The sequence below is a fragment of the Crocodylus siamensis genome, chromosome 2 (assembly GCF_052110815.1).
Source record: "Crocodylus siamensis isolate JL-2025a chromosome 2, ASM5211081v1, whole genome shotgun sequence".
Classification (NCBI taxonomy): Eukaryota; Metazoa; Chordata; order Crocodylia; family Crocodylidae; genus Crocodylus; species Crocodylus siamensis.
The window spans coordinates 164,485,624-164,511,995 of NC_143396.1; the positions used below are offsets into that span (position 1 = coordinate 164,485,624).

The following is a 26,372-nucleotide window of genomic DNA, read 5'->3' on the forward strand; positions in this document are numbered from 1 at the left end:
AAGCACTTTGTATGTGTTTCTGTCCATATGCTGCACGTAATTTTGATTAAGAGGTGGTGTGAACGAAGTGAAACAATCACTGTGCCTATTCTAGTCTCAGATCCTAATTTATTGAACATTTAAACAATACAACTACTCAAGCAAAACCCCAAACAGTTTGTAAAGATATTCTTACATAGGCTTTCCAAATGATGCACGACTCAGCTGGCCAGGCACTGTCATGGCACCAGGAGTCACAGTTTTGACTGATGTGGTCTATTCTTGCTTGGTGACAGCTCCTCCAACTTAAGTTTTAAGCTTTTATACCCTTTTACAGCCCTCTTCTGTATATTGCATATGTGGTCATGCTATAGATTTTCATCAGTTACCTTCTACAGCAGTCATTGCCTCATCAATCTGTCACCCTCATCCTGTTTCTTTTGAACTTACTTCTCACCTACTGAGCCATTCTTGGCCAAGTTTTGCTTCTGTAATTCTATCTTGTTTTTCTATATTCCATAGCTATTTACATTTTTTTGCCTATAACAGTTGTTTTTCATTGCCTCTGTGTTAATTATCTCTGTGCTCATTTTGCTTGCAGCTAATGGTGTTTGTTCAGAAAAAAAATGGCATCCATTATGTCAAGACAGCTTTCAGGCCTACAGTCCCTTCCTTGATAGTGGTTCCATTTAGGATACCGCTATCATTATTGTCAACAGTCCAGGTATATGGTGAGATTCCACTCTTAACACAAAGTGGGGTGCGTTCACCTGTGGTGGGATGATGTGTGGCAGCTCTCAGTGTTTACCGTGACCTTGCCCGTTGATCAGGAATCTTACCACAAGATATTTGTGAGTTCTTGATGCTTAGTCACCATGGCTATTTTTGCATGCATGCACCTAACAGCTACAATCATTGCTATCATGCAAGTAACATTAAAAACTTGAACAATTAGAATATAAACAATAAGGCGTAACAGCACAGTAAATACTCTTGTGGCAGATTGCAATGGCAAGGTCGATGTCCTTCCTAGAAAGTTGAATACATAGAGGCCAGCACACACAGCCCATCCACAATCCTGGAACCCACAATCTTCATATGCAGTACAAGGAACGGGACCTACCACAGCTTATCCATTCCCCCTCAATTAAGACCTCCTTGCCACTAGAGTGCCACCCACCTTGCTGTACTCAAGACTTCGATCTGACCAAGATTTTAGACTTGATGGGGGCATCCTCTATCACCAGGAGCATATCTATGTTCTGAAAGATCAGCCCCAGTTCGAGGTGCTCAGACTTGGCCATGACATCCTGGTGGCTGGTCACTTTGGCCATGCCAAGACTGAGACACTCCTTGACCACAGTTTTTGGTGTACCAAGTTGCATTCAGATATCAGATCATAAATCAGTTCCTGTGAAACCTGCTCCCATACCAAGACCAGTTGACCCAAGTCCGTTGGGTCCCTATAACACCTATCCACTTCTCCTTAGTCTTGGGCTGCTGTATCCTTGGACATGATCACCATCTTTTCTCATTCCCAAGAATGAACTTCAATCCTAGTGTTTCAGGACTGGAGACCCAAACAACTGACCCTGGAGCTCAGGAGCCAAGCACCAGCTCAATTTTCCACCAGGCCATGTCTCATAAAGGAAGGCAGAGTGGCAAAGAAAGGGGACCTGCCAAGGAAAGGCTTTTTACCTCTGGCCCCTGATTGGCCCAGGGCTCCTGGCATCTGATTGGCTTCTCCTAGCTATATAAGGTTTCCTGGGAGAGTTTCTGTTGTCCTTGGATTGCTTGCCTCATTCCCTGTCTTTGCACCCTAGCTCTGGATCTGGCCATCAATTGCTGACTCTGCTCAGACTCTGGTCTCTACCTTTGCCTCATGTCTTGGATTGTTGGAATTTGTTTCTCACAGGTATCTGACCTGCCTTGCTCCCTGATTTTGCTCTGTCTCTGTTTCAGCCCTGGCTCAGAGTCGGACCTTCTGGTTTTGACTCTGGCTATCCCTTGGGACTTGGCTCATAGCTTGTGCAAACCACCAGCCAGGCCTACTATGCCTTGGTACATGACACTGTGGTAAATTCACTGACCAAGATGGTCCACTTCATCCCTTGTTGTGGTGTGACCAGAACTAAAAAACAGCCAGCTGTTTCTGGGAAACTTCTTACAGTTCCATGGGATGCCTCCCCATTTCAATTCAGACTGAAGGCTCCAATTTATATCCCACTTCTGCTGGGAATCCTTCTTGCTTCTAAAGATGAAATTGCATGTTTTATCAGCTTGTAACCTCAGTCCTCTCTCTGGTCAGCCTTAGTGGGTTAACCAGGTGCTGGAACAATACTTCTAATAAATTTCCAGTAGGCTGACTAGATCTCCCTCCTGTCATTGGCAGAATTTACATATAACAACTCAGATCTTACTTCCACACCACATAGCCCTTTCTATGATAATTATGGATTCCATCCCTGCTTTCCCTCAGTCCTCACCTCACTCACCACTGCCACAGCAGAGCTAGTAAGCCATCTGCAAAATATTCCACAGAATCTTGAAGGCCACCAAGGGTTACAAAAGCAGGCTAACATGGCCTACAAATGTGTTATGGACTGGCCTTGCTCCAAAGTACCCTCATCCAAAGTAGGGCATAAGGCATAGCTGTCCTCCCAACACCTTAAACCCAGTTGCTCCTTTTCCAAAGGAGACCGACCAGTACCTGGACGTGTTTCAAATTGTGGCACAGGTCAAGTTGGTAGCTTTCTGGCTGCAGCTGCCTGAAGCCATTAAAGTCCATCCTGTCTTCCATGTTTCTTTATTAAAAATGTGCTTAGGAAACTGGTTCCCAGGCTGCACCACTCCCCCATCTCCACCCGTCCTAGAGCAAAGAAAAGAGGAGAATGGTGTTAAGAAAGTTCTTGTCAATAAAAAGAGGTAAACTCTGTTTTATTGATTGGGAAGGCTATGAATCAGCAGACTGTTCATGGGAACTAGCTAAGAATGTGCACACTCCTAAGTTGGTCTGAGACTTCCAACATGCCCACCCAGAAAAACCTGGCCCCAAGGTGCCCAGAAGACACCTTAGGAGGAGGGATGATGTAATGAGCCAAGGACTAGCTTAGTTATAGGTCTCAGCTAGAAGTCATCCCTCAGAAAGAGGGACCCACCCACACTGCCTGTATAAAACCAGAGAGCTATCTGGAGAGCAAACCACCTTGCTGTGCCTTTTGCCTGCTTAGAACTCCCAAACATGACACCATGCTCTGCACCACTAACTTAGATGTTCCTACCTGTTCCTGCTTCCTCCTTTTCCTGATTACTCTTGTTCCTATCTTGGACCAACTATATGCCATGACTGTGACCTCATCTCAGTCCTCAAGAGATAATATCCTGGACTTGGACAGATAGCCAACTTGACATTGGCTTCTGGTCCAGTAACTCCCTGACCTAGTGTAACCCATTTGCCTGTGCTTCAGTCAACCCTTCCAGAGCACTCTGTTGAAACAACCCAATAATAGATCTACTAGGCTGGAGAATGGGGTGATAATCTGACACTGAAACAGGAGCTCTCGTTTTCATTATATTTAGAATTTATTATAATGATTGAGGCACTGGTAAGCTTCCAAACTGCTTAAAAATTGTAAATATATCAATAAAACATTGTGTTCAGCTGATACATATATATAATGGTGTTTCATTTTAACCGTGGAACAGTGTGGATTTTGGGTGTTTTTTAATTAAAGAATTTTGGAAGAAGTGTCTCTTGCCTGTGATTCAGTTCCTTTTACGCTACTTCCCTTAGGGCCTTCTCACATGTTATACTTAGGATGTGTTTTATTTAGATTGTAGTAAGGATTACTATGAGTTAGAAAGTTTTTTGAGCACCGTAATGTTTACTATGATCTAAATAAAATACATCCAATGTGCTGGAGCTATTGAAGATGTTGGTTCACTGTAGAGTGCTGCAGCCTAAACAGCTGTTTGTCAGTCCCAGCCCCCACCAAGCTGGTTGAAGATTCCTGTGTGCTGTGGAGGCTGGGGCTGGCAAACAGCTGTTTGTTGGTCCTACCTCCCCCACCACACCAGCCTTGAACCTGCTGCAGTGTGATGGGAGAAGGAGGGGTAGAACCAACCATCAGCTGTTTGTCAGTCCCTGCAGCACTGGAGCTGGCTGAAGACTCCTGTATGCTATGGGGGCTGCACGTGTAGGACAGGTGTTTGTTGGTCCCAGAGTTAGCACTAGTCTTGAACTGGCTCTAGTGCATGGGCGGCAAGGTTGGGGATGACAGGACTGGGACTGACAATCAGCTGTTTTTCAGTCCCAGTTTTCCCACTGCACCAGAGTCTTCTGATTGTGTTACCTATCATAGAGGACAGCCTGGTTGTTCTCTGTCCTCTATTGATACAAAACCGAACACCTGTATGTCCTCTATTTCTCTCTTGAAGAGAAAACTAGAGGACATAAAGGCATCCGGTTTTGTATCAAGAGGATGGAGTAGCATTAAACCTAACTGTCCTCTATGGTGGCCACCCTAGTTACCTCAACATGTAATACAATTGAGAAATACTCCTTGCTAGAAAAGTCCTAACTTTGCTATGCTGTGATGGCATTTAGTACATGTTTTGCTGCTTGAAAGCTGTGATACTGTTTTAAGTGCAGTTAATGTGCTAAATGTATTGTGTAACAAGGACCTTAGCCTCTTTTATGTTAACATGGCCTAACTTAATGTTAACACAGCTAAAGGCCTACTAAAGCTACTATAATGCAAGCTAAAAGGTTTCTAGCTCAACACAAAGGTCTACCAGCATATTGAAAATCACAGAAATGGGGGGGTTCCTCATGAATTCTGAATTTTCAGTTTCTAAATATTAATGGTGCTTTGGGTTTGTGAGGTACAAACTGTAACTGGGCTGAATGAACTCTGAGACCAAAGGCGGATATTACACTAGGATATTGTTAAAAGGAGGCCCCTTTTTAAAGTTAAAAGGAGGCCCCTTAAAGGTTTTTTCCTGATTTTTAAAAAAAATTTTTTAGCTGAGGATATGGAAGTCTGCCTTTAATATATCTTTTTTTCCACAAAGCCTAGCTGTCTTGGGCTGAAGCCCCTGAAAGGACTGGGCTAAGACTGTAGCTGGCCTCCAGCCAGCACAATCTATTCCATGAGATGATAGAAGAAAAGCAGGGCCGAAGTTTGGCTGTAGATAAAATAAGTCTTTATTGTGCTTTTTACCTTTTCCACACAGTTCTCTATGCTGGATGTTGCCTGTTTGCCATGATCCTTTGAGTATTTTACTTAACCAATGATTTTTGTTTCTTGCAGGGTTATGAAGGTTCTCTTATAAAGCTCACGTCTAAACAGGTAAATGCCTAATCAACGTTCAAAATTTCAGCATCAAAGTCATAGCTGTAAGAACACTAGGCATAGGGAATGAAAACAAGAAGCTGTCTCACCTGAAATCCAGTCACTGGTGCCTCTGCTTTTAGTGACTCAGGGGGCCCAAAACCTTCTATGGCCCAGTTTCCAATACTGCTAACTGTAAGGGGCAGGAGTCTGCATTGCTCTTTTGAGGGGCCATGCAAGTAGTGATTTGGAAATAGCAGGAATGATATGACATTCTTCTCTTGTTATGCACTGTGATCATAGCATTAAGGTGGTTTACATTCTCCAAGCAGAGAATGTTGAGCATGGAGTCCATGTGTAGAAGTACCTGCTGAATAACTGGCAACCAGAAGAAACCAAAGATGGGAGCTGTAGGGCAGCAGGAGAATGCCTGAGAGCTGGCCACAGGGCCAAAGGCAGAAAGGGCTCCAGGCAGGTGAGAGGGGATGCCTGCAGTTCAGCAGCATAAGCTGCAGCAGCTGAGAACAGACTGCAAGTAGACCAATGCAGGCTGAGTGCTGGGCTGATGAGAAACCCCTGGGCAAGATGGAGGCTGTGTGACCAGAAGGGGTGGCGCTCTGGCTTGCTAGAAGCCTGTCTCCTGAGTCAAAGGACTTATTAGTCTGGTCCTGGTATCTGTTGAATTTAAAGCTGCTGGCAGCCTCAGCTGCTGGGGGGGAACTCAGGCATCACAATTATTCAAGGAAGCTGCAAGGAGACAGAGGATAGAGGGTATGAGTTTGTTGAGATCCAGAGAGATCCAAGAGGGTTTTGTGTGTTGAGTATTAGGTGGTATAGTACTGAAGGTTTGGGTGTGGCTACAGAGCCCATGAAGGCCATGAGTGGGGTGTCTTTGGAGGCAGCCCACATTACAGGCTAAGGCCCACAGACATCCCTGGAAGGGTATGGAACACAGTGGACTGAGGGGCTAAAGCTAAGTAGTTTAGAGGTGGGAGATAGCTGTCCTGTACATGGATGACTAGTGCAACCTTAGTTGGGGGGCCACATGCCCCTCTAGCGACCAGTCAGCGACTGGGGGGGGGGTCCCCCTACAACCAGTTTCACCAACGGGGGGGAGGGGGTTGCCCCACGGCAAAACTCACCAACTGGGAAGCAGCTGCAGTGATCCCAAAAATGGCTGTGGCACTGCAGCCGGCGCTCACAGGGGAGCACTGTGTCTCCCGCCTGCCCCCCCTACCCATTGCCAAGTGGGGAGCGCAGCCAGTCAGGGGGTGCACCAGCACTCTCAGGGGGTGCAAATGTACTCCCATGCACCCCCTACGCATTGCCACTGGTCCTGCAGTTAGGGACTCAGTGGGCTTAACCCAGTACAGGGCCTGAGACCTAGAGCAAGACAGAGTGATCCAGGCAGGGTCAGGGACCTGTGGGCCAGGGCACTGGACCAGAGGGCCTGGTGCACAAGAAGACAGAGTATCTGTGAGACATGGGTGTGGAGGCCATAATTAGTGCCAATAGGGCACAGTGTCAGAGAGCTGATGTCCAGAGGGATAGCCCAAGAAAAAAAGGGAGAGACTGAGCTTTGAGGGGTCAGAGCACCAGAGAGACATAAGTATCATTAAGAGTCCTGCTAAGAGCAGCACCAGTAGAATCACTCCACGACTCAGGGTGGGGAGAGTCTCCCAAGGTAATGCAACACTGATGTCAAGCTGTGGCAGGTGAGACACCAAGGAAGTACACTGAGGAGCTGGAGTGTGGCAGGATTAAGGAGGCCACCAGGGGCATCACTGCCAACAGTGCTGGTCTTGTTACAGGGGCCAATGCTGTTCTCTCCGTAATCATGAATAAAGTTACAAATCTTTTCTAAAAAAACCCTTCTGGCTTGTCACACTGACTCTTTGCAGTGTTTTTCATCCAATCACTGTAGTCTGGAATGACAAGTCTCTTTTCCCCTGGGTTTACTGAGTTTATGTCAGCAGGGATAAAAGGCTGCCCTTTTATTTCCAATCCTAATTTGAATATGACCTCATGTAAACAGACCAGAAGCCCACCTTATGGTCAAAGACCCAGTAGCCTGACCCTTCCCAGGACTTGTAGCACCTGTCTTGGCTGCAGTGTAGACAAGGGCCAAGAGTTCTTTATTCAGTCATTGCTTTTCTGTGAATTACCAGGTAGGGCAAAAAAGGAGGGGAGCAATGACCCGGAGAGCACCAAAGCATTTTTTCAAGAGACCTGCAAAGAGTTAGTGTACTGTGGCTGCTGTCAGGTGCAGGTCTTATGTGTTGTGGTACAGAATTTCTGTCCTGCACCCCTGTTCTGAGGTGCCAGAGTCCATGTACCACATGTTGGTCTCCACACTGCAATTAATCATAAATTGCCTGGCTCTGGTTTGAGACCATTGGAGAGGTTGACTGGGGAAGCCAGTGTAGATTCACAGATTGGAAGGGGCTGGAAGGGACCTTGCAAGATCATTGGTCCAGCCCCACTGCACCAGGCAGGAAAGACAACTGGGGTCAGATGACTCCAGTGAAGTGACTGTGTAGTCTCCTCTTGAAGATTTCCAGGGTAGGTGATTGCACCACCTCTGGAGGGAGCTTATTCCACAGTCTGGACACTGTAACTATGAAGAAGTTTTTCCTAGTGTTAAGCCTGAAATGGTCTTCTAGGAGTTTGTGGCTATTACTCCTAGTTTTCCCCAAGGGTACCCTGGTGAACAGTTGTTCACTGAGCCCTTGATGTATTTCCCTGATATAGCGGTAAGCTGCTACCAAGTCCTCTCTTGGCCTTCTCTTTTTAGGCTGAAGATACCCAACTCCCTCAGCCTTTCCTCACATGGCTTGCCTTGCAAGTCTCTAGTTATATGGGTGGCTCTTCTCTGGATTCTGTCAAGTTTTTCCACATCCTTGGTGAAGTGAGATGCCCAGAACTGGATGCAGTACTCCAGCTGCGGTGTCTCCAATGCGTAGTAAAGCAAAAGAATCACTTGCTTGCTTTTGCTCGAGATACATCAATTGATGCATGCCAAAGTATTGTTTGTCCCTGCTGGCTACAGCATCACACTGATGGCTCATATTCATACTATGGTCTGTTATTACCCCAAGTCCCTTTCAGTTGTGGTGCTAGTCAGTTTGGCACCACTGAGCCTGTAAGTATGTTGGGAATTGTTTGTCCCCAGATGGAGCACTTTACACTTCTCAATGTTGAACTTCATCTGCTTCCAGTTCGCCCAATTTTCCAGCCTGCTTAGGTCTGCCTGTATCTGCAGCCTATTTTCAAGTTAGACCACAGCTCCCCCATAAATTGGTGTCTTGGCCAGTGAGCTCTTTGTCCCCACATTCAAATAATTGATAAAGATGTTGAAAAGCACTGAACCAAGTGCAGACCCATGAGGGACACCACTGGCCACTTCTTGCCAAGACAACACAGATCCATTCATTAGACCTCTCTGGGTCCTACCCCGCATCCAGCTTCCTACCCACCTAACTGTTGAGCAGTTAAGCCCACAATCCTCCAATTTTCGTGTGAGAACACGATGAGATACCAAATCAAAGGCCTTTTGGAAGTCTAGGTATGCAATGGCAACCTCCTCTGTCCTATCCAAGTGGCGAGTTACCTGGTCATAGACGGAGATGAGATTGGTAAGACAAGACCTGTGCACAACAAAGCCATGCTGGCTGTTTTTCAGAATCCTACCTTCTTCAAATGTATCACACATAGACTCCTTGATGAACTTTTCCAGGATTTTCCCTAGGATAGAATTTGGGCTAATTGGCCTATAGTTGCCCAGGTCCTTTCTCCTACCCTTCTTGAAGATGGGCACAACTCTGGCCCTCTTCCAGTCTTCAGGGACCTCCCCCCACCAGGTGCCATGAGTTTTGGAAGAGTTTTGCCAGAGGTCCCACAATGACTTTGGCCAGCTCCTTTAGCACTCTTGGATGAAGTTCATCCAGTCCTGCTGACTTATAAAAGTCTAACTTTCTAATTGATCATGCACCAGCTCAATGTCAATAGTAAAAAGGCAGGCATTCCCACCATGCCCATTCTGAACCTTATCTAGTATGATTTTCATAGTTTCATAGTTTGTAGGGTCGGAAGGGACCTGAGCAGATCATCAAGTCCAACCCCCTGCCATGTCAGGAAATAGTACTGGGGTCAAATGACCCCAGCAAAGTGATCGTCTAGCCTTGTCTTAAAGACCCCCAGGGTAGGAGCCAGCACCACTTCGCTTAGAAGTTGGTTCCAGATCCTAGCTGCCCTGACAGTGAATTAGTGCCTCCTCATGTCTAATCTGAATTTACCCTCTGCCAGCTTGTGACCGTTGTTTCTAGTCACTCCTGGTAGCGCTCAGGGGAACAAGGACTCCCCCCAATGCCTGCTGGTCCCCCTAATTAGTTTGTAACAGGCCACTAGATTACCCCTCAGCCTTCTCTTGTGGAGGCTGAACAGGTTCAGGTCCCGTAGCCTCTCCGCATAGGGCCTGCCCTGCTGGCCCCTGATCATGTGAGTGGCCCTCCTCTGGACTCTCTCCATGTTGTCCACATCTCTCTTGGAGTGCGGCGCCCAGAACTGGACGCAGTACTCCAGCTGCGGTCTGACCAGTGTCTCATAGAGAGGGAGGATCACCTCCTTGGACCTGCTTGAGATGCATCTCTGGATGCATGACAAGGTACAGTTGGCCTTCCTGACTACATCCCCACACTGCTGGCCCATGTTCAACTTGGCAAGCTGCATATTTTGACTCTACAGCCATTGTGCTTCAGAGGCTCCATACTTTAATTTTCAAGAGAGAGTTAGTGGAAAGACCTGAAGTACCCAAAGAAAAGTCCACAAGGGAGATCTGCAGTTAGGCCTCTGCATCTCTAAGACAGAGGTACAGCCAGGAGAGCTGCCACGTCAGTATCCACAGGTACAGGTGTTGCACACTGTATCTGCAAACTAAAAGCGGTACTTCCTTTCCCAAATGATGTAACAGTTTCCCCATCTCCTGACATATCTTTTTTCTTTTTCTCATAGCCTGTGGGATTTGTCAGCTTTGACAGTCGCTCAGAAGCAGAAGCTGCTAAGAATGCTCTAAATGTAAGTATCTGATACTCTAAGTAACAGTTCTTTACTGTGTGGTGGTAATATTCATTCTGTGCGTGGGAGAGAGCTGGGGGGGACAGCATGGAAGGGAGACATTGTAGGCAGGTACAACTTCTGTATGTATATGAAGGGAGATACCCTCTTGATATCAGTCTGCATCCTGAGTTCTGCATGCAAGACATGGAATTACTCCTGTAAGACAAACTGAGATGTCGTATCTAATATTTAGTAAAGTGAAGATATTTTACATTTATTGCATTCTCTTTTTCCACTTATAATGTTGCTGTGTCCCAGATAGAAATTACTATTGGCCAGATGCAGCTTGCTCTTCATAAATATTCTGCTTATTATTGACTTTCCTTTTCCTTGCCTGTGCATGTTTACAGAATTTACATTCTTTTCTAGGAATTGTAGTGTGGTTTACTGGTTTATCATTTTGAAGGTCTGGGAGAAGATCAGTATATATATATTACTCTTTTCCTTTAATTCTCCACTGCCCAAGTTTCCCCAAAAGATTTCTGGTTGTCTCTACATTTTTTCAGCACAGGGATGTGTATCTTCTGCACATGTTCATTTCTATAATTCCATGTTCCCAGGTATTTCCTGATCTGCTATTTGTCAGCTGTCATTACAGTCTCCATTAGTTACTTACTATCCATCTCTCTTTCTTTATTGTTATATCTTCTCTTTGCTGTTCACATTCTTCATTTTACTGGGATGCCCTGGAATCAGTCAGCCTTAAAAAAAATCATAGAATCATAGAATCATAGAAGTGGGGTGGGAAGGGACCTGGTAGATTTTCAAGTCCAACCCCCTGCCTGGGCAGGAGAAAAACTGGACTCAAATGAATCCAGCCAGGTAGGCAGCAAGCCTCTTCTTAAAGACCCCCAGGGTAGGAGCCAGCACCACTTCCCTTGGAAGTTGGTTCCAGCTCCTAGACGCCCTGACTGTGAAGTAGTTCTTACAGATGTCTAATCTAAACCTACTCTCTAATAACTTGTGGCTGTTATTCCTTGTTATGCCAGGGGGCGCTAGTGTCTCCCCCAAACCCTTCTGGTCCCCCCAGTGAGTTTATAGACAGTCACCGGGTCCCCACTCAGCCTTCTCTTGTGAGAAGCTTCTGGAGGGGCTGGACGTGTTCAAGTCATGTCCAGACATTCTCAAATGTCAGAGAAGGTCTTTAGAAGTCTTTTCCATTTATTGCAAGTGCCCTCTGGGTTCTGGCAACTTGTGAAAAGCCGCACAGGCCTTTGTACACACCACAAAACTGGCCTTTAAAGCAGCTTAAATGTCCTTTTGCATTGCTTTAATGGCATTGGTGTTTGCATGTTCAGCGTATTCCGCTTTAAATGACTTTGGTACATAGCAAGATAAAACATCTCCAAGGTGTTTTAGTTTGCTACCTAACAAAATGCAACAGTGCACAGGGCACTGGAAGCCAACGTGCTTGAGGCTTGGTGGGCTCTGTACAGCTCAGGGGCCATGGGACGTGGCGGCAGCCTGTGCATGCAGGTTCCACTGGAAAAAAAAGAAAAAGTGGTGAACCTGATCTTTTTCTTCTTTTTTTCTCTCCCTGGAGCCTGTCTGCCTGCCTGAGCTGTGCAGAGGCCCAGTGCCTCCCTCTGCAGCTGCAGCGCCCCCTGGGACCACCCTGGCTGGGTGTCAATGGGCAGGTGCTGCCTGGGGGGCACCATGCAGCTCAGGGACTGCTCAACCTGCCAGCAACTCGCCCCCCCACCACCAAAGAGGCAGGTAAGGATCAGGCCCAGACCCTTGTGTACATGCCATGGGGGTTTAGTTCAGCTTAATTCTCTCTAAATTGAAGCAGTGTTTTTAAAAACCCACCATTTCAATTTAGGCACAACTAAACCAAATTAAACCTCCTTGGCATGTACAAGCAGCCCATGATACCAGAAGCAGTGCTGGGCAAATTTTAAGGTGAATAATAAATTCACCAAAAAAAAAGAATCAGTCATCCCAAAAGTAATTGAAATTTTGACATAAATTTGCCAAATACTTCTGGCTAGAAAAAAGTCCCAAGGCAAGATTCACAAAATTGCTAGTAGAGGAGATAGTGATATTTACCCTCTGTCACCCAAAACTCCAAGGATAGAGTACTGACTCAAGAGGAAGATATAGAAGACGGTGGTTTGCATCCCTCCTCTTCCTGAGGGGAACTGAACCTACATTTCCCATAAGAGTGGCCTAGCTGTACTATAGTGGAGGGTTTGTGACCCAGATCCTATGGCCACAGAGCCAATTGATGCAGCCAACAGAGATGGGGCTTCAGCAACATTTGGCAGTGAGGGATTTTGTCAGCAGCTGCTTTCCCCTGCAGGCCTGGGGAAAAGCAATGAGTAAGAGAATATTTCCTAGGTTGCTGTGGGGAAAAGTGGTGGCAGCAAGCACTTTTCCTGTGCTGCTGCTGGGAGAAGCATGTGGCAGCTGGGTGCTATTGCTTGTTCCCTGTCCCTACCCTTACCTGCTGATTTCTGACTCGAACTGGGTCAGTCTGGCCCACAGCCTTAAAAGGTTGCCAGCTACTGCTCTAGTGTATGCCAGGGTAAGTCTTTCCTGATGCTGATCTACTTTGCATGAAAAAACACTTGGTGGAGCAGCATCTTGAGGCCAGGTGTTTTACTTTGTGTGGGAGTGCCTTAACCACTCAGCAATCAAGTCATTCTCTTGTCCAGAACCCTACAGCTAATGAATATTAAATATTTTATACAAAATTGAACATCATTAGTAGGACAGGTTCCCCTCAGAATACCTTCATAGATTTCATAGATTTCATAGACATTAGGGCTGGAAGGGAACTCTGAAGATCATTGAGTCCAGCCCCCCACCCAAAGGGCAGGAAGTCAGCTGGGGTCATAGGATCCCAGCAAGATAAGCATCCAATTTGCTTTTGAAGGTGTTCAATGTAGGTACTTGAACCACCTCCGATGGCAGGCTATTCCAGAGCTTGGGGGCTCGGACAGTAAAGAAATTCTTCCTTATGTCTGGCCTGAAATGGTCTTGCAGTAGTTTATGACCATTCGACCTCGTCATCCCTTGGGGCGCTCTGGTGAACAAACGTTCCCCCAGATCCTGGTGGTCACCCCCGATAAACTTATAGATGGCTATCAGATCACCCCTGAGCCTGTGCTTTTCCAGGCTAAAGAGTCCCATGTCTCTCAGCCTGTCATCATAAGGTCTGTTTTCCTGACCTCTGACCATGTGCATGGCTCTCCTCTGGACTCTCTCAAGCTTCTCCACATCCTTTTTGAATTGTGGAGCCCAAAACTGGACGCAGTACTCCAGCTGCGGCCTCACGAAGGCCGAGTACAAAGGGAGAATGACGTCCTGGGATTTGCTTGAGAAGCATCTGTGGATGAAAGCCAGCGTTTTGGTCACTTTAGTAGCCGCAGCATCGCATTGTAGGCTCATGTTCATCTTGTGGTCAATGATGACCCCCAAGTCTCTTTCTTCCATTGTACTAGCCAGCGTAGCACTGCTGAGCCTATAAGGATGCTGCGGGATTTTCCTCCCAAGGTGAAGAACCTTGCATTTTTCAGTATTAAACACCATTGGGTTCTTGTCCGCCCATTTGCTGAGCCTGTTCAGGTCAGCCTGGATCTCCCTCCTGTCTTCTGGTGTGGATGCTTTGCCCCAAAGTTTGATGTCACCAGCGAACTTGGCCAGTCCGCTTCTGACTCCAATGTCCACATCATTAATGAAGATGTTGAACAATATGGGTCCAAGGACAGAGCCTTGGGAGACCCCACTGGTTACAGGGCACCATGACGATTGAGTTCCATCAATTACTACCCTCTGGGTCCGACCACAGAGCCAATTTCCCAGCCAGCAGATCGTGGTGGACCCAAGGCCACAGTTGGCCAGTTTTGCCAAGAGGTGATCATGGGATACCAGATAGAAGGCTTTTTTGAAGTCAAGATATATGATATCAATCTCTTCTCCCTTGTCCAGGTGATAGGTCACCTGGTCATAGAAGAAAATGAGATTGGTCAAGCAAGACCTATCCACAACAAACTTGTCCTGGCTATCCCTCAGGATGTTGGCGTCAGCCGGTCTGTTAAAAATGGCCTCTTTAATAAACTCTTCTAAGATATTTCCCAGGATAGAAGTCAGGCTGATGGGCCTATAGTTTGCTGAATCCACTTTCCTCCCTTTCTTGAAGATAGGCACCACATTGGCCTTCTTCCAGGCTTTGGGCACTACACCAGAGTGCCAGGAGTTTTCAAAGGTCCATGCCAGGGGCTGAGCTATGATGCTTGCCAGCTCCTTGAGTACCCTGGGATATAGATTGTCAGGGCCAGCTGACTTGAAGGTATCCAGCCTCTCAAGGTGTTCCTTCATGAGGTCAGCATTGATGGAGGGGAGGGGATCTCCCTCACCTGGACCTCCCTGTCCTGTAGTAGGCATGGGCATCCCATGGCACTGATAAAAGACTGACGCAAAGTACCCATTTTATAGGTTGGCTTTTTCCTGGGCGTCAGTTGCCAATTGTCCCATCTGGTTCAGCAGGGGTCCAATGTTGCCCTTGCTTTTCCTCCGGCTCCCCACATATCTGAAAAAGGACTTTTTATTGTCCTTGATGCTTGAAGCTAGTTGGAGTTCAGTTGTAGCCTTGGCTTTCCTGGTTTTCTCCCTGCAGGACCGGACCAGTGCAGAATAGTCCTCCTTGGAGGTGAATCCCATCCTTTTGTAGGCCTTTCTTTTAGCCTCAGGAGGTCTGCTAGATCCCTGGAGAGCCAGGGGAGCTGCTGTGCCCTCCTGCTGCCTTTCCTCTGAGATGGAATAGACTTAGCTTGTGCATTGAGGATCACTCCCTCGAGGAACAACCACTCTTCTTGAACTCCCCTCTCCCTGGGGTCACGGTCCCTTTGGGCCTCACTGACGCACCTCCTGAGCTTGGTCAAAATGAGCTTTCCTCAAGCTTTTGAAGTCAAGGATTTCAGTGTTGCTGACTGACTTGCCAGCTTTACAACGGATGGTGAAGGTGATCAACTCGTGGTCACTGTCACCCAGCTTCCCATCAATCACTAGGTTGCTGAGTAGGTCATCCCCGTAGCCAGTACCAGGTCGAGGAGTGCTTTACCTCTCGTTGGCCTGTAGACTTCTTGAGTCAGGTAGAGGTCATCCATGCACGAGAGGAAGCTTTGCGACCGCTCGGATTTTGCTGAGTGATCCTCCCATGAGATGCCCAGGTAATTGAAGTCACCCATGACCACCATGGTCCTGGAGCATGCGGCCTCAGCCAGTTCCCAAGCAAACTCCTGGTCAACCTCAGGACTTTGGGTGGGAGGTCTGTAGTAGACTCCCACCATTGTGTCCCCTGTGCCTTGTTCCCCACTGATTTTAACTCAGAAGGTCTCCAGTCGTCCACCCTAGTCACCAACATCATCTTGCAGGGATGCATAGCTTTCCTTAACATAGACAGCTACACCTCCGCCCCTTTTATCTACTCAATCCTTCCTGTACAGGGTATAGCCATCTATACCCATGGTTCAGTCATGGGTGGAGTCGCACCAGGTCTCCGTTATCCCTATGACGTTGTAATTATTTGCTCCTACTTATTCCCCAAGCTCCTGGCATTTGTGTACAGGCAGGCAAGTGTCCCCTTGGGGGCTTTTGCCTTGCCCACAGATTGTACCAGGGCTGGGGCAGGGATGGGCTCCCTTAATAGCTTTGTAATTAGGGCACTCTCCTAAAAGGACAGAAACCTTGATCAAGGTCAGTGCTTAAATCTGGGCATGGAGTGCCCTAATCTGTCCCTTCCTGGGGCCCAAAAATGAAATGTTTCATTTCCAACCAAATGGATGGTTTACTCAGCACAAAATGAAATTTTCTAGCATTTTTACTTGGTAAGATAAAAAAGTTAAACCCAATATTTTTTCCCATTTTTTGATTAATTTCCTAAAATTAAAAAATGGTTCTTTGCCTAGTCCTAGCCAGTAGCTCAGTCTCTAAGTAATCTTCATGGAAAAAGGTGTCAATCAGATTTGTTCCAATAGTCTTACACTTTTACCAAGGCCTAACGCTTTAGGAAAGAAGTCAGGGACCCAAAATAATTCTGACTAGCTCAGTTTACATGCTTAGCATTTTCAGCAGTGCATATTTGTCTCTCCAGTCAGAAAGCACCACGCAAAGCTAGGGATGATGCTGGTACAAACGAGCCCAAAATTGCCAGTGCCCCAAGTGCAAGCCAGTCCCTATACAGTTCCAAATGTGCTGGTGCTCCAATTATTCACTTGTCCTCATGGTTCAAAAGTTGGGCATGAACATTCACCCTGTGCTGCTCCAAAGGCAGTGGCAGACCCAAGCATGCATTGCTTTGCATGGGTCCAAATGTGTCAGCACACTTGAGCATGCTTCCAGCCGCAATCAGTTTTCTGGATGGTAGGGTTAGAGCCAGATCTCCAAGCAGAATTTGGGTGCAGCAACAGCAACACCACACATGCATGTTATCTGTGGCAAGATGTGCTTGTTTGGAAGCCAGGAGATTTTGTACCAACTGGTGTTAATAATCCTGAGCACTCCATACCCCTTAGGCCTTGCTCTGTGATGGCTCCTGCCCTCTTTGGGAAGTAAGTATTGTTCTCATGTACATTCGGGGTAACTGAGAGTTTGCCCAAGTTAACTGATGACAGAGCAAAGTTATCTTCAGTATGGAAGAGACAAAACTCAAGCACTCAGCCCTGTTGGCTTTAGGAATGAATGTGTTGTGTCTGTGTGCTTGGCTGTGCAGTCTGTAACATCTGGACCAAAAGATTTCCCAGTTTGGATCATGGAGGGCCACTTAATGGGGGGAGGGAAGGTGGGTGGCACCACAGTGGGGGCCACACAACAAAATGAATCTTCAATACAATTCTTTTGTTTAATATATGTAACATGTTATGTCTTACACATGCCTTACAAAGTTACAATAAGGAGAATCCAGCATGTTTGCGTAATTCAAAATTGAGTGGGTTTTATGCACCTAATTTTTCTTATTGGTAGAACATGTCAGGCCACCTCACATAACTGAGCCCTCCCAAGGCACTTGGCATGTTGGTATCTGTGAGATATCTGAATATATTAGTTGAGTCTGCACATAAAAATCTAAGCTTAATTTTAGTTTCTCGAATCTGCTGATGGCAACAAATTCATAGTTTTACTTTATGTTCAAAATCTATTCAGTAGTGGCCAGCATGGCTGCACTCTTACCCATCCCAGTGGCTTGAGTCATGTTATTTGTATGCACGTAGACAAGTAAAACAGTATCCATTGGCGATGAGGGGAAGTTGCATTCCCTGCTGTTCCTTAGCCCATTACAAAGGATCTCAGTTATCCTTAACAACAGGTTAAAAGTTAGGGAATTGCAAAATTCAGGCTGCCTCTGAAGCCTTGATTTGCCACCTCATGCACCAGATTGTAACTGCATGATTATATGCTATTCATTCTACCAGGCTGCTGCCTCAGTGCAGAGGATGGACTATGAACAAAACAGAAAATAATAATAGGACTTCTTCTACATAAATCATTAGACTGGGACCTATAAAAGGGCTGCATTGTATGCCTGGCTCTGGCACAGACTTCCTGGGTGCGCCCTCGTCAGCGCAAATGTGTTTCCCCAGGTTGTACCACTGCTACTTATCCCCAGGTTTGCCCCTGCAGCTCATGGCAAGTTACTCTGAGTGGGATAGGGGAGGCTGGGCCAGCACCTGAACTGGCCCTAGTAGCCTTGCCTGTGGTCCTGGGGGCCTCCCAGGGCTGCACTGGCAGCAGTCCAGGTGCACAGAGCCTGACCAGTAGCTGGAGCATGACTCTGACTGGCCAGGCTCTGGTTTCTGGTGGTGCACACTGCAGCTGTGTGTACCACTCCACTTTTTTTTTGGCTTCTTAATTTAGATACCAGAATTTCCATGTCTTTGAAGTGCTATGGGCAGTGAGGATGCAGCGGTTCACTTCCAAAGAAGCATTTAAAAAATGGTTGAAGTGCTTTAAAACTGATTCACAAAGAGGAACATCTTTGAAGCTCTGTATGTTGAAGTGCTCCCTCAAACATCTGCACCATTTAGCAGTCCTCCTGCATCCCACAATACTTCAGGTTTTGGAATGATACAAATGCATGCCTTTCTGTACCCAGAGAAAAGGTGGTGGAGTGCTGTCACGAGATTATGCTTAAAACCTAGTTATCCTGTTACATCTGTGTCTAGCTGGCTACATTTTATTTGCAAAATTATGAGCCATCAGTGTCCATTCATGACCCTGGCTATGTTGTGAGGTGTGCTTTTCAAGTAGCTATGCTGTGCCTTTGACTCTAGCCTAGCAGGCAGCCTTTTGGGCTTATTGAGTAGAATTCCTCAGGCTCTAGTTTCCTCCAGGCAGCACAAGCAGAGTCCTGAGCACAGGAGTGTCCCCCAAACTATTGGATGGATGTGAGTAAAAGAACAGGAGCTGCCAAATGCCTTTCAGTCTATCCCAAAGGATAGGAACAGAGTAGAGACTATTTCTTTCAAATGGCAGAGCAGAGCACCACAAAATAAGCTCTGCATAATGTCTTGCCATCCACTGTGATGTGGTGGTTCTGACTTGCCCCATAAGAACACTTAAAATATTAATCTCTATTACAGTTCAGCGCCAGTCCTGGCAAACTTGCAGGGCCCGCCTTCAAACTAGTAGCCCAGCATGGGAAACCTAATGGAGGTGCCGTGGACATGTGATGGGGGGCTGTAGCACTAATGCCTTGATTTACAGCCATATCAGCCTATTTCCAAAACTCTAATAGAAAATAATGAACCTAGACCCACATTCTGATGGGAGCAGCTGCAAGCATTTTCATCCACACCCTGAGCTTCTCATTCACTCTGTCTGAAACTTTCATTGAGAGATTTTGGAGAAAGCATGCAGGATACGCTGTATTTGTTCTACGTAGAAAGCGGTTGCAGTCTCACTTTAAGTACCAAACTCAACTCAGGCCAAATATGGAGCTGGTGTTAATCTGTGTAGCTCCATTAATTCAGTAGAGCTCTGGTGGTTAACACCACTAAGGATCATCCTTCTGTACTACCTTTGAACCTACATCAACTATGCGTAATGCCTGTCAGAATTCTCACATGGATTTATTATGCACCAGCTGATTTATGTAAGTACTTGCATCATTTATGTACATTGACTATGAGATTGCTCTGCCTACCTCACTCACTGTTAGCTTTTAACAGAGAACTGTCTTGACTGGAGTGAGTTAGACAACAAGATTAAAAAAATGTTAACATAAACCATGTTGCTTGTGAACAAAGACAGGCATATCCAACTTCTAAAAACACTGGGGAGGAAACATAGAGGACAGAAACACACTGGGAATAGTGACAGAGTATGTCATAGATGGAATAATGCAATGTGAACTGTACTGCTGTTGATGCATCTTGTATCCCTGGGTGTTACCCAGAGCCCTGCAAAGTCATCCTATTTCTCAACAGATTGTTCATCTCAGTTTTTATAGAGTAGAGTTTTCAAACATACTCAGTGTTGCTGTAACTTTGCACCCAGAATAATAATCATGAGACAGACCTGGTCTTAAATCCAGTACTCACCAGATGCCTGTTAGATGCAGTAGCCATTCCTCAGTTTTACCAATGGTGATCTTTTTTACTCTCTTCATAGATTTCATAGATTTTTAGGGTCGGAAGGGACCTCAGTAGATCATCCAGTCCGACCTCCTGCTCTAGGCAGAAAAGAGCGCTGGGGTCAGATGAGTCCAGCTAGGTGCTTGTCTAGTCTCGTCTTAAAGATCTCCAAGGTAGGGGAGAGCACCACCTCCCCTCGAAGCCCATTCCAGATTTTGGCAACCCTCACCATAAAGAAATTTTTCCTAATGTCTAATCTAAATCTGCTCTCCATCAATTTATGGCTATTGTTCCTAGGAACCCCAAGGGGTGCCCTTGTAAACGGTGCCCCCTATTCCTTGCTGCCTCCCTCCCCCAATGAATTTGTAGATGGTCGCAAGATCCCTTTCCAGCCTTCTTTTGTGGAGGCTGAAAAGATTCAGGTACCTCAATCTCTCCTCATAGGATCTTATCTGGAGGCACTTAACCATGCGAGGAGCCCTCCTCTGGACCCTCTCAAGGTTATCCACATCCCTCTTGAAGTGCGGTGCTCAGAACTGAACACAGTACTCCAGCTGCAGTCTTATCAATGCCACATAAAGGGGAAGTATTACCTCCTTAGATCTGCTCGTAATGCACCTTCTAATGCGTGAAAGAGTGAGATTGGTTTTACTTATCACTTCTTCGCATTGCCAGTTCATGTTCATTTTGGAGTTGACTATGACTCCAAGATCCCTTTCTGCTGCTTTGCTGCTTAGGAAGTCACCTCCCAGTCTGTGGGTGTGTTGGTGATTGTTTCTCCCTTGATGCAGCACTTTGCACTTATCTTTGTTAAACTGCATCCTGTTCTGTTCTGCCCGTATTCACAACTTGTCTAAATTCGCCTGAATCTGCTCACTGCCCTCCAGTGTATTTACTTTGCTCCATAATTTGGTGTTGTCCATGAATTTGGACAGAGTGCTTTCTACACTCTCATCCAAGTCACCAGTGAAGATATTGAACAGCTCTGGTCCAAGAACTGAACCTTGGAAAACTCCACTGCCCACATTTTTCCAGGCCGAAAATGACCCATCCACCCCTACCCTCTAGGTGTGCCCCATAAGCCAATTCTACACCCACCTGACCACATAGTAATCTATGCCACAACTGCTTAATTTATTTATAAGAATGGGATATTACACTGGGATATCTACCTCAACTCCCACATCTAAGCATTTTGTGACCTGGTTAAAAAGAAACAAGGTTAGTCAGGCAGGATCTACCTGCTATGGAGCCATGCTGGTTGCCCTTCGGCATTATTTTTCCTACTGAACTCCCACAAATGTGATCCTTAATAATTTTTTCAAAGGTTTTCCCAAGGATAGAGGAGAGGCTAATCGGCCTATAGTTACCCAGATCATCCTTCCTCCCCTTCTTGAAAATAGGGACCTCATTGGCTCTTTTCCAGTCCTCTGGGACTCATCCTGAGTGCCACATGAGTGCTCAAACAACCATGCCAGTGGTTCTGCTATGACACTGACCAATTCCTTCAGCACTGTTGGATGAAAATCATCTGGGTCTGATGACTTAAACACGTCCAGCCCCTCCAAATGCCCCTTCACTAGGTTAATGCTAACTGTTGGTGGGTTGGAGTCCCTCTTGTACCTGTCTATAGCCCCTTTGAGAAATATGTCTTTATCCATGTTCAGGAATACAGATGCAAAGAACTAATTTAGGAGCTCAGCTTTGTCTCTCCTATCTGTTACCAATTGCTCTAGTCTGTCCTGTAGGGGTCCTATGTTACCATGCACCTTCTTTTTGCTCCCTATGTATCTGAAGAAGGACTTTTGTTGTCTTTAATTTTTGTTGCCAGTCTGAGTTCTTCTTCTGCTTTGGCCTTCCTAACTGATTCCCTGCAAGTGCATGCCAAGCAGGTATACTCCTTCTTGGTGGCTACCCCCTGCTTCCACAGTCTATATGCCTCTCTGTTCCCCCCTAGGCTCTCCTGGATTTCCCTGTTCAGCCAAGAGGGCTTCTTGGCTCTTTTGTCTCCCTTTATGTGCGCTGGGATGGTCCCCTTTTGTGCCTGAAGTATCATTCCCTTGAGGAACACCTACCCTTCCTGGACTCCCATCTCACCAATTCGTCAGTGCCTCACTTACTAATCTCCTGAGCTCATTGAAGTTAGCTTTTCTTAAGTCTAGCACTTCTGCCCTACTAGTTATCTTTCCCACATTCTGCCGGACTGTGAATTCTAACAATTGGTGGTCGCTATTCCCTACGTTACCTTGTATCTGCAGATCACCCACCAGGTCATCCTCTGTAGGAAGCACTATGACCAGTACGGCATTTCCCCTAGTGGGACCGTACACCTCCTGCATTAGGTGACCATATACATCCTGTGTTAGATCATACACCTTCTTTGATGTATGATGAGGCATTTAACAGGGTAAATGTTATAACTGGTTAGAGGTAAATCCATTAATCAGTTAAAACTAATGTTAATGTGGTTCTTAAGAAATGTAGATGTCACATCTTTTTTGCCTTAATAATCTTAAAATCAAAATAACATTTACTCCTCAAGCTCATTGAAATCCAGTGCATGAACTACATTTGAAAAATTGATATTACAATTAAAGATGATTGTTGCCATTATTATTTATATAAGAAAGTCTTTAATTCAACAGAGGCTGGTAAATAATGTTCTACTGCACAGAGATTGACAAATACGTGTCCACTTACAAACGGCTGCTGTCCTAAACTAAAATGGCTGCTACTTACATTTTCCTTATCATAATCCTCTCTACTGTCTCCCAGTAAGACAAAAGAAGACCACCATGAATGACTATGGAGCAAGATTATGGCTGTTAAGGTCCACTGCTTAGTAAAGCTACGCGATTTTCAGTGTCTCAAAACTATTTGCAAATGTGGGTTTAATTAGTTTAATTGTCTCATCTGGTGAAAAATAATTGAAGCTAGATTCTCAAAGCTGTCAGAGGAGGAGGTGGTATACTCCTGTTTCTCCAATATCCCAGAAGCAAGGACATTCACCCAGGAGATGTGAGAGCTAGTATCAATCCTCTGCTTTGCTGCATGAGATTGAACTTGCATCTCTCACCATCCCACCTCTGTAAATATTCACAGGAGTCTCATTCACCTGACAAGTAGGAGATCTTGGAGAAAATACTTGCTCTGAATCAGCAAGAGAGGAGATTTTGGAAAATGAAAGATCCTACCCCTTCTGCTCCTCCCTACTCACTGGCTCCTGCCATATGCCCATCCCTCTATGCCTATACACTCTCCTGACTCATAGGCCTCCTCTTTCCCTCTCTCCAGACCCTGGCCATTACACCTGCTCCTACTCCTTGACTCCCAAAAACCCATGATGCCCTTGCATGCTGCTATGCTGTTCTTCTGTAATCACTGGACACCAGGGGACAATCGAGAGCATGACAATGGCAAAGTCCTGATCAGCTCCTGCAGTCCTCTGAAGATCATGCTACTCTGGGAACTGATGCGCACACAGTCTGATCTTATGTAGGTAGTGAGGAGATGGAACATGCTTGCTGCATGTAGACTCTCCTGAGATTCTAGTTGCTAGACTGCTGCAAATCTCTAGTGAGTATATACGAATTGAAATGTTTTTTGAAAACTGCTAGTAACATGGTCAAATTTGTGCCCTTTCTGATTCCAGAGGAAGAGCAAAAGGTAGATCCTTGATACAAGGGAAATCCCTTTGTCAAACTTTCAGTTGTTTCTCTGAAGAAGTAATGGCTAAAGCTTAACAATAAAAATGTAGTTTCTTTCAACATGAGCCAACATATTTTTCCTAATCTCAGTCTTCAAAGTAGCTGAAAATTTAGCTGAATATGTATTTTTTTAAATGAGCCTGATGCAGAAATACAACACAGAAAACATCAGAGCTAACTGAAATCGCATTAAGTACGGGTTGCCTGTAAATATTAAGTCTCTGTTTAATTTCTCCACACACATACATACATAGCCCCATCTCATCTCCCCAGCTGCAAGCTTCCCTAGCACCACATGGGCAGACAGCTTCTCCCACCACTGCTGCATTTACCGCAGAGGTGAGCAGATATTTACCTTATTTGCCCTGTACGCTCAGAACCACAAGTACAAAACAGTGAAATGACTGAGCTCTCTCTGCCAAAGTGTCCTGGGAACAGTCCCACCATTTTTGTGCCGCCTAAATGGACAAAAAGTGCATGTAAGCAGAAGAGATAGCAACGTTCAGTGGGTGTGTCTACATATTCATTAATGCACCATAGTTACTGCACATTGGATGTATCAACACATTGCCCTATGGTGACGTAGCAACGTGCTACTTGCTATATGGTGCACTATGGCAACATAGCAGTCCTGCGCTGCTACAGCAACATAGTAGCAAAATGTAACCATGCACCACACACGCAGCGCAGTAACCACCCATACTGCGCCGTGCTTTAGTACTTTCAAAAGGAAGTACTAAAGCACGGTGATGGGTAGACATGCCCATTAAGTTTAAAGTACTAAATCAATGCGCAGTAACTGGTGCTATTGTAGCACAGGTGCACGGCTTTTTAATGACACTAACTGTGGAGTAGCCTAATACTACTGCACATTAGTGAATTAGCATAGTTTTTGCCCTGCACGTTAATGTGCCATAGAATTAGGCTGCTGTGCAGTTAACGTCTCATGTAGACGCTCCCAGTGCAGAGTAGGAAGGATGATTCAGAAAAATGAAGTGCAGATACTATTTCGAACTAGCTTGCAGGCTGGAGGCACATACTCCCTTCTTCAGTTTTTAATGCTTAGATTACACTTTTTAAACTATTACTTGTGTCTATTACTCTTTCAATTGTATTTTCTGAGCATAGCATTACAGTCAGTAGAGTACAACTAATTTATGCTTATCAGATGTAGTGATTTCTCGTTTCTTTGCCCTCTTGTTTTTTGCTAACATATTAAGGTTGGAATACTAAATTAGCTGCTTCAAGGCAGGTCTGCAATTGTAGACAAGTAGGGCTGAAAAGAACCTCAAGAGATCATCTAGTCCAAGTCTCTGCTGAAGGCAGGACCAATCCATATTTAAGCCATCCTGGACAAGTATCCATTCTACCTGTTTTTAAAACTTCATGAACAACCCTCTTGCAGAACTACCAGGTACAATGCCTGGGAACGCAAAAAACACTCTAACTTGCTGTGGGTAGAACAGGGATGCGGTTGTCAGTGCAACAACAGAAAGAAAGTTGTTATTAAAATCTGCTTAAGAGATCAAAGGAAAAGGACCATGTCCCCTGCTACAGAGGGAGGCAAAGCCCCCCACAGTCCATGCCAGTTTGATCATGGGATAAAATTACTTTCTGATCTCAAATATGGTGACCAGTGTGATCCTGAGCAAAGCAGCAAGGCCCTCTAGTCAGGAGCATCTGGCTTTTAGTCCCACTGGGGTGTCCATTGGCACACCCCAGTCAAAATTCCCAGCCTTGACTGCAGCCAACACACAATGCTTCTGAGAAATGTGGAAAAAAATCCCTGACACCCATAGCAACAGGAGCTGAGGAATGAACTTTACACTTGAGGAAATAGTATGTAGTAGTGAGCAGGAGGAGCTGACCTAGCGTCTTTCCTCAATCATATGACTGCTTTCCCAAACAACTCTGGATTTTTTTTCCAAGATTTCTCATCATGCATAGCCACAGACATATTTTGTACATGGTTGCTAGTAAAGGAGGGGAAGATCCTTTGAGGAAGCCATAATTTTGATGTTTTTAGCAATTTGAATGCTGACATATAAAGCTTCTTAAACAAGTTTGCAGATGACACAAAACTGGGAAGGATTGTGAACACAGTGGAGAATGTAAGTGCAATTCAGAAAGATCTTGACCAATGCAAGGTGCTGCCCCTCCAAAAGAATAATCAAAAATACAAAATGGAGGACCCCTGGCTGAATGGCAGCTCTGTGGAAAAGGACTTGGGAGTTTTGGTAGACAACAGACTTAATATGAGTCTGCAGTGTAATGCAGCAACATAAAAGACAAATGTGGTTTTGGGCTGCTTCAATAAAAGCATTAGGTGCAAAACACAGAAGGTGAGAGTGCCTCTCCACTTGGCACTGATTAGGCCTCATCTGCAGTACTGTGTGCAGTTCTGGGGTCCACATTTTTAAAATGATATGGAGAAGTCTGAGAGGGACCGGAAGTGAGCGCCAAGGAGGATCAAGTGCTTGGAAGGCAAGTTATATGAGGAGAGACTGAAGAGCTAGGCCTGTTCAGCTTGCAAAAAAGCCGCTTAACAGAGGACATGATAGCAGTCTTCAAATACTTAAAGGCACAGGTGACTGGTAGAGGGAGCTTGGGGGGGGGCAGTTACCTCCACTGAGATTGGCCCCCGATTCAGCGCCGCTCAGGAC

At 45.7% G+C, this 26,372-nt stretch overlaps 1 protein-coding gene across 2 annotated transcripts in view; it reads left to right on the forward strand.

Moving 5' to 3' along the window:
- Positions 1-26,372, forward strand: part of RBPMS (RNA binding protein, mRNA processing factor) — a 191,824-nt gene that overhangs the window by 102,120 nt on the left and 63,332 nt on the right. For both annotated transcript variants that reach the window (XM_090032032.1, XM_090032031.1), the window contains exons 3-4: positions 5,292-5,330; positions 10,323-10,385. In XM_090032032.1, coding sequence (XP_089888158.1) covers positions 5,292-5,330; positions 10,323-10,385 — 102 coding nt within the window. The remainder of the gene's footprint in view (positions 1-5,291; positions 5,331-10,322; positions 10,386-26,372) is intronic.